The 20,035-nt window shown below is 40.3% G+C and overlaps 1 protein-coding gene across 1 annotated transcript in view; it reads left to right on the forward strand.

Annotated features, from left to right (window-relative positions):
- Nucleotides 1-631: 631 nt before the first annotated feature.
- Nucleotides 632-20,035, forward strand: part of capn7 (calpain 7) — a 37,600-nt gene continuing 18,196 nt past the window's right edge. Inside the window, exons 1-17 of the mRNA XM_062062587.1 lie at nt 632-972; nt 1,101-1,209; nt 5,547-5,704; nt 6,155-6,222; nt 6,304-6,531; nt 9,175-9,261; nt 9,711-9,837; nt 9,917-10,002; nt 10,085-10,178; nt 10,262-10,408; nt 13,396-13,502; nt 13,686-13,806; nt 15,521-15,665; nt 15,906-16,005; nt 16,131-16,266; nt 16,363-16,438; nt 16,698-16,843. Of these exons, the coding sequence (XP_061918571.1) occupies nt 871-972; nt 1,101-1,209; nt 5,547-5,704; nt 6,155-6,222; nt 6,304-6,531; nt 9,175-9,261; nt 9,711-9,837; nt 9,917-10,002; nt 10,085-10,178; nt 10,262-10,408; nt 13,396-13,502; nt 13,686-13,806; nt 15,521-15,665; nt 15,906-16,005; nt 16,131-16,266; nt 16,363-16,438; nt 16,698-16,843 (2,037 nt within the window). The 5' untranslated portion in view covers nt 632-870. The remainder of the gene's footprint in view (nt 973-1,100; nt 1,210-5,546; nt 5,705-6,154; nt 6,223-6,303; nt 6,532-9,174; nt 9,262-9,710; nt 9,838-9,916; nt 10,003-10,084; nt 10,179-10,261; nt 10,409-13,395; nt 13,503-13,685; nt 13,807-15,520; nt 15,666-15,905; nt 16,006-16,130; nt 16,267-16,362; nt 16,439-16,697; nt 16,844-20,035) is intronic.

A 20,035-nucleotide genomic window follows, 5' to 3' on the forward strand; every position in this document is an offset into this window, starting at 1 on the left:
GCTAAATGATTTGCCCGAGAAGCTGGGCAGGACATTATTAAAAAAAAAAGAAGAAAAAAAAGAAAAGGGGTAGTAGGATTAGCCTCTTAAGGCCCAAGCTGTTTGTTTACATGCTTTTTTTATTTCTCTTTGCTATTTGGGCTTATTGGACCCTAATTACAATAAAAACTAAGAATCATATTTTGGTATGATGTACTTAGTCCATAAGTAACAAACGTGTACTTCATGTTTAGTGACATGCTAATTCTTATTTTTACACTTTTTTTTTTTCCCAAATTCCATTGTATGTTATACTCTTCTGCCACCACCAGATGGCAGTATAAGTGTCCACATAAGGGCCATAAGACCCCAATTCAGTAGTGTACACAATTTTGGAAATAAGAGCTAAAAGGTGCTGTCCACGCATGTGGCCAACTAAGGCCTTTAGAGGTTTTAAATAAGCTCTGCTTCTTCCTACTCCTTTTCGAACATGTTGAAAAGAGAAACTGGAAATTGTGATGTATCATGTTGTATGCTTGCATGTTCGAAATAAACTCAAGCTCAATGAAGCTGATTCTGATTCTGATAGAATGTGCTTGTTATTCCTACTGCACCTAAATGTCACATTTGGGTCCACCTGACGTCACCACTGCGCCTGCGCGAACTGCAATCCCGGAAACACTATGCTTGTTTTTGACAGTGCGGTCGTCTGTCGGAAAGCGGTGACTAGCAATGACTTATACCGGACATTAGATTCGATTCATTCTCACGGACGGCCGCCATTATGTTGCTGTGTTTTGTCCGCATTCACGAAAGTGTCTGTGCTCTAAGTAAGAGCCATTAAGAGTGTGTTTTGAGGGCGGTTAGCTGGTTCCGACAAGTTGCGTGGCAATGGACAGCACCGCGTTGGAGCTCGACGCTGTCAGGTTTGCCCAAACAGCTGTCACGTATGACCACAATGGCAAGTATAACGAAGCCGTCTTCTATTATAAGGTGAGTAATTACGACGGTGAGCTACCTCGTCCTATTGCGATATGCTTCCGGGTCACTTTTGGACAGTCCATCAATGTGACCTATAGTGACGTCGCACGTTTGACGCAACTGTTACTTCTTTGCTCCAGGAGGCAGCCCAGGCCCTCATCTATGCCGACATGGCAGGCTCCAAACTGGAGGGAATCCAGGACAAAGTCAATGAGTACTTGGATAGAGTGCAGACCCTCCACAATGCGTGTAAGTCAATACAAATGAACGTAGGTAGGTAGGTAGGTCTTTATTGTCAGTGCACAAGTACAACAAAACTTTGTTTTCAGCACAAACCCGTTCAAGATTAGACAAACAAACAGTGTACAGGGTTACAGAACAGGAACGCTGAAGGGTCGCCACTAGGGCTGGGCGATATAGCCTTTTTTAAATATCTCGATATTTTTAGGCCATGTCACGATACACGATATATATCTTGATATTTTGCCTTAGCCTTGAATGAACACTTGATGCATATAATCACAGCAGCATGATGATTGTATGTGTCAACATTAAAACATTCTTCTTCATACTGCATTAATTGTAGTGTAGTCCAAAACGAATGCAGATTATGAAATTATTAAAGCAGCAGAATAACAAGTGCTTATTACAACAGAAAGTAAGCAGATATTAAAAGTAAATTAGAATTACAAGTAGATTAATAATAGTTTAGAGAAAATTATATATATGTATGTGTGTAAAACAAATCGATTTTTGCATGATTCGCGATTCTTATTTGCAACGGTTCTTAATCGATTAAAAAAATAAAAAATCGATTTTTTTTTTTGGTTATGTTTTTTTAAATTTGTCCTGTCCAGCCACTCAGGCAAATCATATTATTGATGTAGACGATCATATCTGATGTACAGATTTACTTTAGAAAAGAGAAGTGTTGGATACTTCTCTTGTTGCCTCATTTGTATTTGACTTTATTAAATGTTTGGGTAGAATTTTATTCAACAAAAACAGTTTTCTTTTAAGTAATATACAAATTTATTACAGCTGTTTACCTATTTTATGGAGAAATGTAGTTAATCCTGGAACGGGCATATACTGTGTGTTTATATATATATATATATATATATATATATATATATATATATATATATATATATATATATATATATATATATATATATATATATATATATATATATATATATATGGATGGATGTGTATATATGTATGTATATGTATGAATGTGTAAAAATGTGTGTGTGTGTGTGTTTATAATGAAAAGGGTCCCCAGTCGTCTTGGACTCCATGCCACTGGACCCTTACCCGATTCGGTCTAGAATCGTGTGGTGACTGTCTGTGCACCAGTCTCCCCACGTAAAACAAAGTCACGCACAGGCATCCTCCATAAAGGGATACACTCCTACCAGGAGGATCGTCATACTCGTTCGAGTGACCGCTGATGATGATGATTAATATATGCTCATTTTAAACTTTCATGCACAGAGGGAAACCACAACTAAGTCAATTGACCAAAAGTGTATTTATTAAACAGTTATTAAGCAGTGACACAAACATTCATGTCATTTTCCAACAGAAAGTGCAAGATTGTCAGAGACATTTTAAAACAAGCTATGAGTGCATTTTTGTGCATGATGTCATTAAGATGACATATCAAAACAACACTAAATTAAAGTGTACTTTTTGTACAGAATGCCACTACAATAGTTTAAAACAAATAAAGTGCACTTTAGTGCATGATGTCACACAAGATATTTCAATAACTGTCAAATAAAAATGACCTGCATAATAGGAAATCAAATCGCTATGTGGTAGGTTGCTGCGGACGTTATCTCCATCTGTTGCTCACTATTTTTTTCATACGGTGTTGATGTGGAGATGGTTGCCTCTGCATTTTGTTGGTGTGGCACCGAATGGAGATGTTGACATGCGGATTAAGCACTCTTCATTCTCTAACGGGTGACTTTTCAAATGATGCTACATTAGCAGTACTGCTACTTTTTGTAGCAACTCTTTTGCCCCACACTTGACAAATTACGGTTGTCTGTTCGACATATTCCCGCTTGAAGCCAAACCACCGCCAGACGATGGACCCCCTGCTGTTTTTCTTGGGAATTAATTCTTCCTTCATTTGTTACCAGATTCGCACCTTCTCTCTCTCGTATTACCACCCGCACCACAGCTAACGTTACCCATGCTGCTACCTCTGTGCTCCGCGAGGGCGTATACGTATGTGACGTATGTAAGAAGGTGCGCTTGCTGTCTGTGAGAAGGAGAGACAACAAAAAGTGGGAAGAGCCTGTAGTGTAATGCCCGCAACTAAAAGCAACTGCGTGAGAACGTATACTCGAATATCACGATATAGTCATTTTCTATATCACACAGAGACAAACCCGCGATATATCGAGTATATCGATATATCGCCCAGCCCTAGTCGCCACAAGGCGTCATGTAAAAGATGGGAAAAAGGTAAACCATACTTGCCAACCCTCCCTATTTTCCCGGGAGACTCCCGAATTTCAGTGCCTCTCCCGGGGCAACCATTCTCCCGAATTTCTCCCCATTTCCACCCGGACAACAATATTGGGGGCGTGCCTTAAAGGCACTGCCTTTAGCGTCCTCTCTCACCTGAAAAGGAGACTATTATATATGTCTCCGTTATCCATAGGTTTATCTATAACCCATAAAGTAGGCAGGCACGGAGCTATTTCTCAGCGTGTGTTTATTCCAGCCAGCACGTTAATGCACTGACACACAACATCCGGATTCCCATCATGCATTGCTTCAAAACTACGGCAAGTACTAATGTCCAAAAACATAACAGAGGCGAAGCAGAAGAACGAAGAAGAGACATGGCGACGACGAGTAAGAAGAAGAAGTAAGCTTGCAAGTACCATAATGATTGGAAAAAATAATTTCAGTTCATCCAGGACAGCTCGAAGGGGAAGGGGTATGCTGCCTGCACATTTTGTAGATCAGACTTCTCCATTGAACACGGTGGCCGAACGGATATACTCATTCATTATCGGATTATTTATATATATATATAAAATAGTTGAAAATATATACACCCCCATAAACACACCTCCCCCCACCCCCATCTCCCGAATTCGGAGGTCTCAAGGTTGGCAAGTATGAGGTAAACGCTGGGGAAGGATGAGTAAAAAAAAATACATTCTATACTGGGCTCCTAAGGGGGCCCAGTCTAGAGTGGGAAATAACCTCCATAGCAAAGCACATATGTAACAGGGTCAATTATGTCTTGTAAATCATATATTTTATAATGTTTTATTATTGTTATAATTACACAAAATGTGTAAGTTACAAATGTCAATAAATTGAAATAGACTGTATCATATAGTGTATCACCTAACTTGTAGTAAACTTTAGTAAAGTTGTGTATAAACGAATATATAAAACACCATGCAATTTTCTTTCAATTATTGTTTACATCAGCGACTTATGTTCAAGGTTTACAAAAAAGTAAAGGTTTAACTTTTACATACTCTCAATATACAATTATATTAATTATATATCAATTATATTATTATGATTGTTGGCCCTGCGATGAGGTGGCGACTTGTCTAGGGTGTACCCCGCCTTCCGCCCAAATGCAGCTGAGATAGGCTCCAGCACCCCCCGCGACCCCAAAAGGGACAAGTGGTAGAAAATGGATGGATGGATGGATTTGTACACATATACAGTATATGTAAAGGCTATATAAATAGTTTCTTTACATGCAGTCGACTTTTGGCCCCCAGCCAGATGTTTTTTAGCCCATGTCAAAAAGTCTGCACACCCCTGACAACCCAATTATATGTAGCTATGTGGGTGTATATTGATTTTTATCAATGAAAAACAACTTATTTGGAAACAGTTTGTTTGATAATTCATCATCCAGAGTCCATAGTACAAACATGGATCGCCCACGTTGCCCATAGCAGAATCTGCACCTGGTCCTTGGTATCCTGGCTAACGTCCTGGTATCCTGGCTAACCTGTGGTGTGTTCTGTGCAGTCGCAGCATTTATCTCATGGAGTTGCTTTCTAGCTTTGTGTGTCTTTTGTCATTTGCAGCGTTTGTGTGTGTGTCACAGCATTTTTACTGTCATCTGCTCCACTCCTAAGACTTGAAAACGAGGAAGTGTTTTCTCGGTGGATGCCTGACTGTGTTTTTCCATGACTGTACTCGTACACTATGTGTGTGGGTGACGTGTGTGAGGCCGTGGGAGCGTCCTGTGTGAGGACGCGGATGATTCCAGTGTTTTTACTCAGCTCTTCCGTGCTGTGCTATTATTTTAGAGGCTCATATTTTCCAAAACTGTTTTAAATTTCAGCTTTGTCATAAAATGCATTGGAAAAATCACCGGACAAATATAAAGGTAGTCTTTTAGGGATATGTCATTTCATTCAAAATGAACCAAAACACACTTTCTAGGAACTAGAAAAGATTATTCTTTAAGAGTTCAACAAATGCTGCAATTTGAAGGCGGCCCCTGATGCGGTTTTGAAAGTCCTTTTTTTCACCTCCGCAAAGTCATTTTCCTTTTGTTGTTGACCCTTAACCCCCAGTCGAGGCGCAGAAGAGCGACCCGCTGAAGTCCCGGCAGCAGGTAGACCTCGAGCGCGCCCACTTCCTGGTCACTCAAGCCTTCGAAGAGGACGAGAAGGGAAACGATGAAGAAGCCATTGAACTCTACACTCAGGCTGTGGAGCTATGCATTAAGACGGTGGGTCTCCTCATGCTCTTCGACACCACATGTTCTCCTCATGCTCTTCTACGCCACATGTTCTCCTCATGGTCTTCTACAACACATGTTCTCCTCATGCTCTTCTACAACACATGTTCTCCTCATGCTCTTCTACAACACATGTTCTCCTCATGCTCTTCTACAACACATGTTCTCCTCATGCTCTTCTACACCACATGTTCTCCTCATGCTCTTCTACACCACATGTTCTCCTCATGCTCTTCTACACCACGTGTTCTATTCATGCTCTTCTACACCACATGTTCTCCTCATGCTCTTCTACACCACATGTTCTCCTCATGCTCTTCTACACCACATGTTCTATCCATGCTCTTCTACACCACATGCTCTCATGCTATTCTACACCACATGTTCTCCTCATGCTCTTCTACACCACATGTATTCACCATGCTCTTCTCACGTGTTTAGTCGAACGAGACATCTGACCAGGCTCTTCAGACCAAGCTGAAGCAGTTGGCTCATCAGGCTTTAGACCGGTACGTCACACTAGTGAACGATCCTGCAGTGTTTTCCTGCACACCAAAGTCCCTCAACCGAGTCCAACTGTGTCCCATCAGCGCTGAAGGTCTCAAACAATCACAGTCCAAGTTAAGTCCGGCCCAGCCTCAGGACCGGGCGGGGCCTTCGGGGGCAAAGCCGAGCTCGTCAGGACCCGCCCGTCAGTTTTTTCCCCTCGGGCCTGACTTCACCCTCAACGACCGCCAGCAGCCTCACCCGGTCCGGCCGGTCCAGTCCAGCGAACCCCACGGTCAGCGCTACACGTCTGAAGAGATCGAGGTCCTCAGGTGAACCAATTTTGTACAGTTCCTTTTTCACCACATTGTTTTCTAAAGTTATTTAAACAGTATTTCTTCTACATTCATACATTTATCACTACCTCATAAACACGTTATAATAAGACCGTGATTATAGCTTTTTAATCACTTCAGGGCCGCATCTTAAAAAAAACTGTTCATGGAATTCTGACTAAAACTATCTATACACCAAAATCCCTAAAAGTATTTCTGTACAAAAATATTCAGACTCATAAAACCTGACGCGCACATACCATCGCGCAGTTTGGAGTTGAATTGTTCTGACGTAACCCCACCTCAGGACACGCCCCCTCTACGTGACGCCCTCCCCATATAAGGAGGATGCAAAGTTTCACAATATTTTGCAACATATGAGGTGAAAATAAGTGTAGTAAAAAGTTGTGTATTTCAAGATAGAAGCAGATATGTTGCTGTCTTTTAAAGGCAAAAAAATATTAAGTTAATTTCAGGTGTTTCCAGACAGATATTTAACAAACATTTAAGGTTATGCTCACATTCACATCATGGAAATATTATGAATATTATTTAATTACCAGAAACTAGTTTTGTATTTTTGCGAATTATGCATTTTAGTATTGATTAAGAAGCGCCGATTTTTGTCAAAGTAGGTTATCCAAAAGAACTGGCTGACTCTGGATTAATTTGTATATACCATATTTTCCGGACAATATGGCGCACCGGTATATAAGCCGCACCCACTGAATTTTAGAAGAAAAAAATAATTTTTCCATATATTAGCCGCACCGGACTATAAGCCTCGGATGTATAGGTTGTGAAATTAGTTATTTACACAGAAATATTTTGTAACTGTTTATTTACATACGTTAATTGTTTCCAAACCGCAAAAGTAAAACGGCTGATCAAACAAAACAGAAGTCATCGTCATGGACCCACTAGCTGTGGAAGCTAGCTCTCCAATCAGCTAAACTTACTCAATAACTCCACGGTGACGTTTTGGTGAATTTACTCAGGAATTTGTGAAACTGAAACAATACAAAAAGAAAGCCGTTGTAAGTTAATAATATTAACACACTCGTAAATGTGTTAGCATGTTAGCTAATGCTAACAACACTAGCTTAATTTGCATAAAAAAACTCAGATAGACAACACACATGGGATGGCTTTAGTTATATTGTAAAACTTGCAAACGTTGCTTGGAGTGATGAATGAAGCGTCTTTTCGAGCAGAAACGCTGTGGACGGTTTTACTTCCGGTTCAAAGCATTAAAACAGGAAGTACATTTTCAACCCGCAACACCCGCAGTGAGCAAACTCACCCAAAAGATGGCGCCATAGCACAATAACACACCCTTCCAGTCCTGTGCTTGGGTTTAGAGAAAATTATTCAACACAAAACATTATGCCCATTAGTGAAGAAAAATCCATAAATTAGCCGCACCGTTTTATAAGCCACAGGGGTTAAAGTGTAGGAAAAAAGTTGGTTTATGGTCCTGAATTTACGGTATCTTACGTATTAATATCACTGGAGGACAAGGTTCAACATGTTACCCACTGAGTAAGAGCAAGACAGGAGCAGACAACAGAAGTGCTTCGTAAAGTTTAGAAGTTTGTTACTGCAGAAAGTAAGCAGCTTTAACAGGAGGGTGGATTGATCCGTACATCGGTAGTTTTGATACCAAAGGTAGTATATAATCGATACTAGAGTGAGCGGATCAATATTTTTTACTTTCACTAAATTCGATTTTTGTGGTTTTTGTTCATCAAATTCGGGGAATAAATTCCTCAACACATGAGGATTTTGAGGGCAAAAACCAAAGGATTGAAATCAGGAATGGATAGTAAGTTTTGCTTTTGTTTAGTCCTATTGACATTGTCTTGATCAAACAATTGTATGTAAAGAGTATTAGTAGGAACTATTGCTATTGTTACACTGTCAAATCATAATTAAATGAAAACATTAGCAGTTATTACATCGGCCAATATCTATGGATGATCATAATCGGCAGGATAAAACAGTAGTGATGACATATGTGACAAAATCTGGCTTGCTTTTAATACATTTTTAAAAAGTGGAGCTCTGCAGCCTTGCAATATATTAAATGTATAAAACTTAAACACATTATTGAATTGATAATTGTATTATAAATATTGATGATGAAATAAAAATATATATTTTACTAACAATATTGCATTTGATTGACAAATTATATTAGTGTGTATAATGTAAAATACACAAGTCTGTTTTATGCAATGATTGATAAAGCATTTAAAAAACAAAAACATAATAAATGTAATATCAGTGGTTTTTCACTCCTAGATTTCTTTTGTACATTTTTTTAAGCAATTAACGACAAATCTAATTACTTTTTTCATGTTAATGGACACTTTTGGAGCACAGAATGAACACAAAACAAAGGTGACATAAAAAAAAAAGTGTTTTGCTTTTCATAATTTTTTTGCTCACTTTTAGTCTCCCATGTTGGCCTTAAAAAATGTATGTGCAAAGGCCAATTATGCAAATTAGACAGTCTCCTAACGATCCATCTGACAGGCTGCAGTCCTGAGTGAAGCGCTGTATAATTACTGTCGTTAGTGAAATGTTTCATGCTGAATTGGTTGTGATGCTGATGATCACGTCTTCGTTCCTTTGCAGGAGCACGTCGACAATCAACGGCATCGCCTACGTGCCCTTCATGAGCGTGGACCTCAAGGAGCGCTTCGCCTTTCCTGTGCCTTTCTCGTGAGTCCACTCCGTTCATTCCATACATGACGGTGTTCTTCTAAACCAGGGGTGTCCAAAGTGCGGGCCGCAGCTAATTTTTTAACGGCCTGCGGCACAATTGTTAGCATTCTAATTAGGGCTGGGCGATAGATCTCGATATTTTTAGGCCATGTCATGATACCCGATATATATCTCCATATTTTGCCTTAGCCTTGAATGAACACTTGATGCATATAATCAAACCAGTATGATGATTCTATGTGTCTACTCTTGAGCATTCACACGAAATGTCTACCGAAATTGCAAAATGAATATATTGTATTGGTTTTGAAGGTGAGAACTATTAAAATAGCGGCCGCATCCTTTCATTTGTCAGTCTGAGGCACCCCTGTTCTAAACAATAAATCTGCAATTTCATTGATACATTGGCGTGTCTTCTCTTTAAAAAAAAAAAATCTACCCACCAGGGACAAAACGGGGAATCTGGCGCTGTCGCCCAAACAGAAAGCCATCTTCTCCCGCTGGGTCCGCCCTGACGAGATGTGCACCAGTCCCACCATGATCATGTCCGTGTCAAGCTTCAGCATCAAGCAGGTCCACTCTCCTCCCAACTGTAGCGTGCTGCCTTTGTTTGCGTCAAGACAAACGTTTAACGTGTGCCGCCACTGTCCAGACGGTGGTGTCCGACTGTTCGTTTGTGGCCTCGCTCGCCATCAGCGCCGCCTACGAAAGGCGCTACAACAAGAAGCTCATCACCAGGTAGCACACTCAAGCAACGCCCTGCGTTTAAATCTCTGCAGGTGAGCCAGAAGGAAAATGTGGCTGGTTTGTGTCTGTACAGCATCATCTACCCTCAGAACAGGCGAGGAGAGCCGGAGTACAATCCATGTGGGAAGTACATGGTCAAGTTGCACATCAACGGTGTCCCCAGGAAGGTCGGCTTTCTTACGCCTCGGATACTAAATATTCCTGGGTAGAAAGACAAGCTGGTAAATGGTGAATGCGCCTCTGCACGCAGGTCATCATCGACGACCTCCTGCCTGTGGATCGTGGCGGCGAGCTGCTGTGCTCGTACTCCAGCAACAAGAACGAGCTGTGGGTGTCCCTCATCGAGAAGGCCTACATGAAGGTGATGGGCGGCTACGACTTTCCCGGCTCCAACTCGGTAGGTGCATTAACCAAGAAGGCTTTGTGACCTCCTGAGATTTTTGCAGAAGATGATGATGATTAATAAATGAGGTCACTTTTCTGCTACAGGGTGATGTTTTGCCATGTTTGCTGTAGCGTAGCCTCGTCAATGATCGCAATATTTTTGTTCCATTTATGATATTTTCTTAGAAGTCCAGGGGGGTTGTATCTGCAAAACAAAGTGGTTTTCTTGAGGAGAAACCTTTTTTAGGGACAAGCGGTAGAAAATGGATGGATGGATGGATTTAAAGGGGTACTGCGATGCTTTTTTCTGACCTACAAATGTTGTCACAATGTTGAATAATTGTTTCAAGCAATGCCAAAGGTCATGCCTGCAACCATTTTTGGATGCCTTTGAGCACGATGTTTTGCAGTTTATTTTTACCAGTGGGCAATTTGTGACATCAAGTGTGCCGGATGCACGTACAGTCTTTCTGTCTTGCCTCTGGTGAGGGCGGTCGCATTATTTTCCACTCCCTTCTTCTCCCCGCTTGCTCTCTTTGTTTTTGTCTTGTCTACACTTTTTTTGAAGCCTCTTTCTTTGCGCTGTCCTCCAAATCTAAACATCAGACATGGAAATGATCAGCTGGACTCTCGACTCAATTGACGAAATCTTTTCGACGAGGAAAAGAGGTTCGGGGGAGCCTGGCTGCCCTGATGGAACCATTGCTGCGGGGTACGTGAGAGATTCCTGGGATGAATGGAGAATTATGTGCCTCTCAGTCCTTTCCATCGAGGACGTGGAAGACATCTACCTATTTGGAACCGTGATCGCGGGGCACCTGCTGATTGGGCTGGGCATTGCTCTGGTGTATCGTCAAATTCGTAAGACGATGGCAGCCACTCAGGGGGCCCAAAGGCTGTTCGTCGCAATGGAAGGTTTGGGCCGGGCTGTGGCATCACAGACTGGGGAGATTTCTGAACTGAATCGCAAGATGTATCACATCATGGAAAAGCTGGTAAGGGAAAAATTGGATATGAGGGCCAGCATGGACGAATAGAACAGACAAGCCATTGTAATGTCTGCTCGCGGAAAAACAAAAATCCTAATCTACGATTTGACTCCCTCGAATGGTGTTGACGCTCCAACAACAGGAGCAGGCTGTTCTGAAAACATCCCCGAGGACACCTCAATGATGGACGCTTTTGACCTCCCTCCTTCCTCAACGACACCTGGAGTCGAACTTTTGCTTGCATGCAGAACGGCCCCAGGCCTATGAACATGAACACTACATTCAACACACCCAAGACAATGGGCATATACACACACACACCCCCTCCACCACCCCACGCCTTCACCACCGTTTGATTCCCCTTCGGGGTGATGGACGGCTGGCAGTGTTTCATAGCAGCAGTCGACCTCCAATAATGCACTTTGTGACTTCAATAATAAATATGGCAGTGCCATGTTGGCATTTTTTTCCATAACTCAGGGGTCGGCAACCCGCGGCTCCGGAGCCGCATGCGGCTCCTTGACCACTCTGATGCGGCTCAGCTACATACATGCCAACCCCCCCGATTTTCCCAGGAGACTTATGGATGTCAGTGTCTCTCATTGACTACTCCCAGGAAAATATAATCCTATTTACACTCTAATTACTAAATAAAGGGCATGCCCTAATTGCACTGCAGTAATTGTCCTCTATAGCATTTACATACAGCATGCCAGTCCAGCCACATGTTGCATGTTGTTATTACTTGCTCACACACGAGACAGCAAAGCATACTTACTCATCAGCCACACAGCTTACACTGACGGTAGCCGTATCAAACAACTATAACATTGTTACGTTACAAATATGCGCCACACTGTGAACCCACACCAAAAAAGAATGAAAAACACATTTCTGCAGAACATCCCACTGTAACACAACATAAACACAACACAACCATTACCCAGAATCCCATGCAGCCCTAACTCTTCCGGTCTACATTATACACCCCCGCTACCACCAAATCCCCCCACACATCAACCCCCCCCTCTCCGTGCGTTGGTTGAGCGGAAGAGTTAGGGCTGCATGGGATTCTGGGTATTGGTACCGTCAGTGTAAGATGTGTGGCTGTTGACTTAGTAGCCTTGCTGTCTGTAACGCTATCAAGCCAAAGCTGCATTCCACTTGTGGCCGAGCAGATACACTGATTGGGCAGACTGTAGAGGGCGCAAATACAGTGTCATCACGCTCTGATATTCGGGAGTCTCCCGGGAAAAATGAGAGGGTTGGCAAGTATGACGCAAGCGACATTCATTCAAAACTCGCGGGCTGCACTAACATCAAATTTCCACATTAAAGTACGTGCCGGTGCGTGTGTCTGAGACCCCTAGTTAACATAGCACAAAGCGTTTAAGCTTTGTATGCGGTGTTTTTCATTTTAAATTTTAAAAACATATTTTGTGGCTCCCATTACTTTCTTTAATGTGTGAAACTTGCCAAAATGGCTCTTTGAGTGGTAAAGGTTGCCGACCCCTGGCATAACTTGAGTTGATTTATTTTGGAAAACCTTGTTACATTGTTTAACGCATCCAGCAGGGCATCACAACAAAATTAGGCATAATAATGTGTTAATTCCACGACTGTATATATCGGTATCGGTTGATATCGGAATCGGTAATTAAGATTTGGACAATATCGGAATATCGGATATCGGCAAAAAAGCCATTATCGGACATCTCTACTGATTTGTATATCTTATCAAATGCTTTCCTAATAATTTTTTTAAATGACTTTAAAGAACTCCTCCTAGGGACTTTAACCAAATGAGCCACGGTTAAAATGAAAAATACTACACATATAGGTTTTGATAAATTACGAACAAATTTTGCCTATGCCATAAGATGTGGGCGTGGCATGGCGCCAAACATTGCTCTGAAGATTCGCCACATGAATAACTCTGCTCCTCAAATTCCGATCTTGATCCTATTTGGTAGAAATGACGATGATGAATTATGGTTATAATTTTTTTCAGAACATTGATCTGCACGCGCTCACCGGCTGGATCCCTGAACGCATCGCCATGCACTCCGACAATCAGTCGTTCAGCAAAGACGACTCTTTCCGCATGCTCTTCCAGAGGTAAGCATCACTCTTAAGAACACTTCGTTCTCTTTTCTTCAATTTTGTTGTTTTGGACTCTGACGCCAGAATGAATAATGTGGTGGAGAAAATAAAGTGAATGTAAGACTCACAGATGTTATTGTCTATGGAAACCGTCAATATGGCAGTAAACAATTTGAGACTTTGTCTCGCCTCCTGCAGGTTCCATAGGGGCGACGTCCTCGTCACCACGGCAACTGGGGTGATGACAGAGGAGGAAGGGGAGCAATGGGGTTTGGTGCCAACTCATGCCTATGCAGTTCTGGACATCAGGGAGTACAAGGTTAGCCTAACCAAAGTAGCATTAGCACGTCGTGAAAGGTGTGAGACGGAAACATTACCGCATTTTCCGCACTTAAAATATTTTTTGTTTTTTCAAAACTCGACGGTACGCCTTATAACCCAGTGCGCCTAAAGTAAGGCATAAATTTGGTTGAGCTCACCCACCTCGAAGCTATTTTATTTGGTACATGGCGTAATGATGCCATCTACTGGTCAAACATAAAAGATAAGTGTAGGCTGCACTATGATGGGTCCCAAGTAAAAAACACCAACATTTTATATGTTCCATTAAAAATATAGAACATTACACACGGCGCTCAAAATTCTATCAAAATGTTTTAGTATGACTTTGGTAAGCTATGAAGCCGCACCGCTTGAAGGATTGTCGGCGCATTAAACATACGAGTATTATTATGGTTTGTGTATAAGGCAAGACAGAGTCCTGGGCATGACGTTAAAGTGCATCCGGCAGTGGAGGCTCCTCTATGGGGTCTTGGGGCACTAGGAGGTTAACCCCTTTACTACTGTTACCCAAGGTGGCCCTTGGCAAAGGCCTAGTACCTGACTGCCCCCTAGCCAGGGATACGGTGAAGACCTCAAAGGCGGAGCAGGCGGAGGACGGTAGATTTAAGAACTACCACAACGGCTGCGATGGCGGAAGAAGGCTGCAGCAGAAAAGGGTCCCTAGTCGTCTTGGACTCCATGCCACTGGACCCTGACCCGATTCTTTCAAAGATCGTGTGGTGACTGTCTGTGCACCAGTCTGCCCACATAAAACAAAGTCACGCACAGGCATCCTCCATAAAGGGATACACCCCTACCTGGAGGATCGTCATACTCGTTCGAGTGACCGCCGATGATAAGGCAAGACATATTATCTGGCGGTTTTGTTTCGCAATATTATGCAAAAGCAACTTTTCTTACCTTCTGGTACCTGCTGATCTGTATTTGGGATCTGCATAAATCCTGAAAAATTGTGCGCCTCCACGCCGACGCCATAGTTGTAAAGCTTCTTCTTTTTCTCTATCTTCTTGTTATGGTACATTCATCCTCCGTTGTTGCCATTTCTAATATAAAGTAGTGTAAAGTCCTTACTTATATCTGTCAGTAAACTCGCCATGAAAGTGCTAAAACATACCGGTTTGGTGAGTTTACATTATTCACCCATGGAACATTAGTTAGAGTTTCGGTCAGACGGTTTTTCACAGGACACATTTCCGGTGTTGTTGTTTCCGGATTTGCTTTAAGTAAAGTCTGAATGTCATTAAAACAGTTAGCTCCATCTTTTGACACTTCTTCCACTCCCGTCCTTCAACGCTACACCGCTACAACAAAGATGACGGGGAGAAGACGCTGCTGAAGGTTAGCCACGTAAATAAGACTGCCCACAAAACGGCGCATCCGGAAGCGACTGTCAGAAAGCGGCTTGAAGATGATCTGTAAAACATCATCTATGCTACATTTTGACCAAAGAACCACCATAACATGTTATGTAGACCACAAGGAAGTCTTTAACATTTAGAAAAAAAATAAAATAATATGACTCCTTTAATGCGCCCTATAATCCGATGGCCTATAATATATGAAAAAAGATCAAAAATAGACCATTCATCGGCAGTGCGCCTTATAATCCAGTGCGCCCTATGGTCCGGAAAATACGGTAATCAAACATGCACTCTGGGACAGTGTTCTCTGTAACCGCGTTTCTCTCGCAGAATATGCGTTTCCTGCAGCTGAAGAATCCGTGGAGCCACCTGCGCTGGAAGGGGCGCTACAGCGAGCGAGACGACAAGAACTGGACTCCGGAACTCCTCAAATACCTCAACTTTGACCCCAAGACCGCACAGAAGTTTGACAACGGTATTGCTTCTTGTAACTTTAGCCCTAGTTCCAGCTGCAACAACAATCTGTCTTTCATCGCCATTTTTTTCGCTTGCTCTGAAGAAAGCCGACAAGCTAAATAATAGCGGAAAGTCATGGTTGCGCAGAGTTGAATTTTAAAACACTGCCTCTAGAGTTTTGGGGGAGAACTTCACAAAAGGCCCTTAACGTTGATGAAGTATAAACTAGCCTTTAGTCTTACATTTCTGGGCTCTTCAGGTGTTTTTTGGATCGCGTGGGAGGACCTGTGTCAGTACTATGATGTCATCTACCTAAGCTGGAACCCTGGCCTCTTCAAAGAATCCACATGTATTCACAGGTTTGTGTTTAATATAGAAAAGTCATGCTGTAAGCTGGTTTGTTTGTGGAACATTCTCAGCTCATCTTCTGCATGCAGCGTGGAGGCCCGCCTGAAGTGTCTTGTGCTCTTTTTGGGTGTTGCAGCAGCTGGGATGGAAAGCAGGGCCCCGTGAAGGACGTCTACAGTTTGGCCAACAATCCCCAGTACAAGCTGGAGGTGCAGTGTCCAGCAGGGGGCGCTGCTGTATGGGTCCTCCTCACCAGACACATCACTGACAAGGTGGAGCGCTGCGAGATGATGACATCATCTTACGTGTGGTCTGGAGTGTGCGTTGTCCTCTAGCCAGACTTTCTGTCTGTCTTTGTGTGTTCACAGGAGGACTTTGCTCAGAATCGAGAGTTCATCACTCTTGTTGTTTACAAGACTGAAGGCAAGAAAGTTTACTATCCAGGTGGGTCTTTCTTCCGAGCTAGACTGCCAAATCTATCTTCTAATTCACTAAATGTTTGCTACCCCCGCACAATATGATAACAATTCCAATCACACCAACATATTAGACATGCTTCTCAGTACAATACAGTACCTAATAATAAGCATATCTCATATCAAAAGTCATCTTTGTAAAAATGTATTTGATCTTCACGTACAAAACCAAGCTGTTAGCAGGAGACAAATGAATCTTCCTCCCTCTGCGCCGTCTCCCCTTGCAGCCGAGCCCCCGCCTTACATCGACGGCATCCGAATCAACAGCCCCCACTACCTGACCAAGATAAGGCTGACCAGCGCAGGGACGCACACCTTCACGCTGGTGGTGTCGCAGTATGAGAAGCAGAACACCATCAACTACACTCTGCGAGTAAGCGACAGTCCTGCTTGCATTTTTGTACTGCATTTTAATAATATACAATTGTTATAACGCATTATAATACATCATTGTTCCTTAGTACATTAATAATATACTATTCTTCTAACACATTATAATAATGTAACATTCTTCAAACACATAATATACCATTGTTCTAAGACATTAGAATAATATAACATTCTTCTAATACATAATATACCATTGTTCTGCGGCATTATTGTGATATAACATTGTTCTAACACATTATAATATATCATTGTTCCTAATACATTATAATAATATACCATTCTTCTAACACATAATATACCATAGTTCTAACACATTATAATTTACCATTTTTCTATGGCATTATAATATACTATTGTTCTAACACATTGTAATACACCATTGTTCGCGGCATTATTATTATAACATTGTTCTAACTAGAGATGTCCGATAATATCGGACTGCCGATATTATCGGCCGATAAATGCTTTAAAATGTAAAATCGGAAATTATCGGTATCAATTTCAAAATTATAGGTATCGGTTTCAAAAAGTAAAATGTATGACTTTTTAAAACGCCGCTGTGTACACGGGCGTAGGGAGAAGTACAGAGCGCCAATGAACCTTAAAGGCACTGCCTTTGCGTGCCGGCCCAGTCACATAATATCTACGACTTTTCACACACACAAGTGAATGCAAGGCATACTTGGTCAACAGCCATACAGGTCACACTGAGAGTGGCCGTATAAACAACTTTAACACTGTTACAAATATGCGCCACACTGTGAACCCACACCAAACACATTTCGGGAGAACATCCGCACCGTAACACAACATAAACACAACAGAACAAATACCCAGAACCCCTTGCAGCACTAACTCTTCCGAGACGCTACAATATACACTATTGATTTATTTTGGAAAACCTTGTTACATTGATTAATGCATCCAGCGGGGCATCACAACAAAATTAGGCATAATAATGTGTTAATTCCACGACTGTATATATCCGTATCGTTTGATATCGGTAATTAAGAGTTGGACAATATCGGAATATCGGATATCGGCAAAAAAGCCATTATCGGACATCTCTAGTTCTAACACATTGTAATATACTATGTTCTACCGCATTATAATTATATACCATTGTTCCAACGTATTATAATATACCATTCTTTCACTATTTTATAATATACCATTGTTCTACCACTTTATTTTAATATACCATTGTTCTAACACATTATAACATACTATTGTTGTACCGCATTATTATAATGTAACATTGTTTTAACGCATCTTAATATACCATTCTTCTACTGCATTATAATATACCATTGTTCTAATGCATTATAATATACAATTTTTCTACTGCATTATAATATACTATTGTTCTAACACAATGTAATATACCATTGTTCCACGGTATTATTATAACTTTGTTCTAACACATTGTAATATACAATTGTTCTACCACATTATTATTATATACTGTTGTTCTAACGCATTATTATATACCATTATTCCACTACATTATAATATACCATTGTTCTACCACTTCATTATAATATCCCATTGTTCTAACACATTATAACATACTATATTGTTGTACCGCATTATTATAATATACCATTGTTTTAACGCATTTTAATATACCATTCTTCTACCACATTATAATATCCCAGTGTTCTAACACATTATAATATACCATTGTTCTACTGCATTATAATATACCGTTGTTCTAACACATAATATACCATTGTTCCATGGCATTATTATAACATTGTTTTAACACATTATAATATGTAATTGTTCTACCGCATTATTATTACATGCCATTGTTCTAACGCATTATAATATACCATTCTTCCACTGCATTATAATATACCATTGTTCTACCACTTTATTTTTTATATACCATTGTTCTATCACATTATAACATACTATTGTTGTACCGCATTATTATAATACACCATTGTTTTAAAGCCTCTTAATATACTATTCTTCTACCACATTATAATATCCCAGTGTTCTAATGCATTATAATAATATACCATTTTTCCACCGTATTGTAATAATATACCATTGGTCCACCGCGTTATAATAATATACCATTGTTCTACCGCATTATTATAATATGCAATTGTTCTACCACATTATTATAACATACAATTGTTCTACCGCACAATTATAATACCTGTATATCATTGTTCTACCGGCTTATAATAATGTACCATTGTTTTACCGTATTATACCGGTAATAATATACCATTGTTCTAACAAATAATATACCTTTGATCTACCATATTATTATTATATACATGGTTATAACACATTACAATATTGATATGCCATTGTTCTAACACATTATAAAAATATACCATTGTTCTACCGCATTATGATAAAATCCCATTGTTCTTACACAATATATTATCATGCCACTGTTCGACCACATTACATTATTTATACCATTGGTCAACCATATGCATAATAATATGCCATTGTTCGACCACATATACAATAATAAACCATTGTTAGACTACATTATATTAATATACCATTGTTCGACCACATTACTAATAATTAATTTAGCACTGTTCTACCACTTTTATAATAACATACCATTGTTCTGCCACATTTCTAATGATTTACTGTTGTTCTACCACGTTTATCATTAAAAACCACTGTTCCACCTCATTAAAATATGTGACTGTTCGACCAAATTTACAATAATAAACAATTGTTGTACAACATTATATTAATATAGCATTGTTCTACCACATTTATAACAATAAACCATTGTTATATCACATTATGATGATATGCCATTGTTTTACCACTTGTATAATATACCATGCGATGGTATGTTATTATAAAACATAATATACAATTGTTCTACCACATTTGTAGTAATATGCTTTTATAATATACCATTCAATCGTATATTATTATAAAACAGTACAACATACAACGTTCTACCACATTATAATATAGTTGTTCTACCACTTTTGTAATAATATGCCATTGTTCTACCACTTTTATAAGACACCATTCAATGATACATTATTATTAAACATAGTATACAATTGTTCCACCACATTATAATATAAACGTTCTACCACATTTGTAGTAATATGCCATTGTTCTACCACTTGTTTAATATACCATTTAATGGTATATTATTATAAAACATAATATACAA

Source organism: Entelurus aequoreus, linkage group LG11 (assembly GCF_033978785.1).
Source record: "Entelurus aequoreus isolate RoL-2023_Sb linkage group LG11, RoL_Eaeq_v1.1, whole genome shotgun sequence".
In the NCBI taxonomy this organism is placed as follows: Eukaryota; Metazoa; Chordata; class Actinopteri; order Syngnathiformes; family Syngnathidae; genus Entelurus; species Entelurus aequoreus.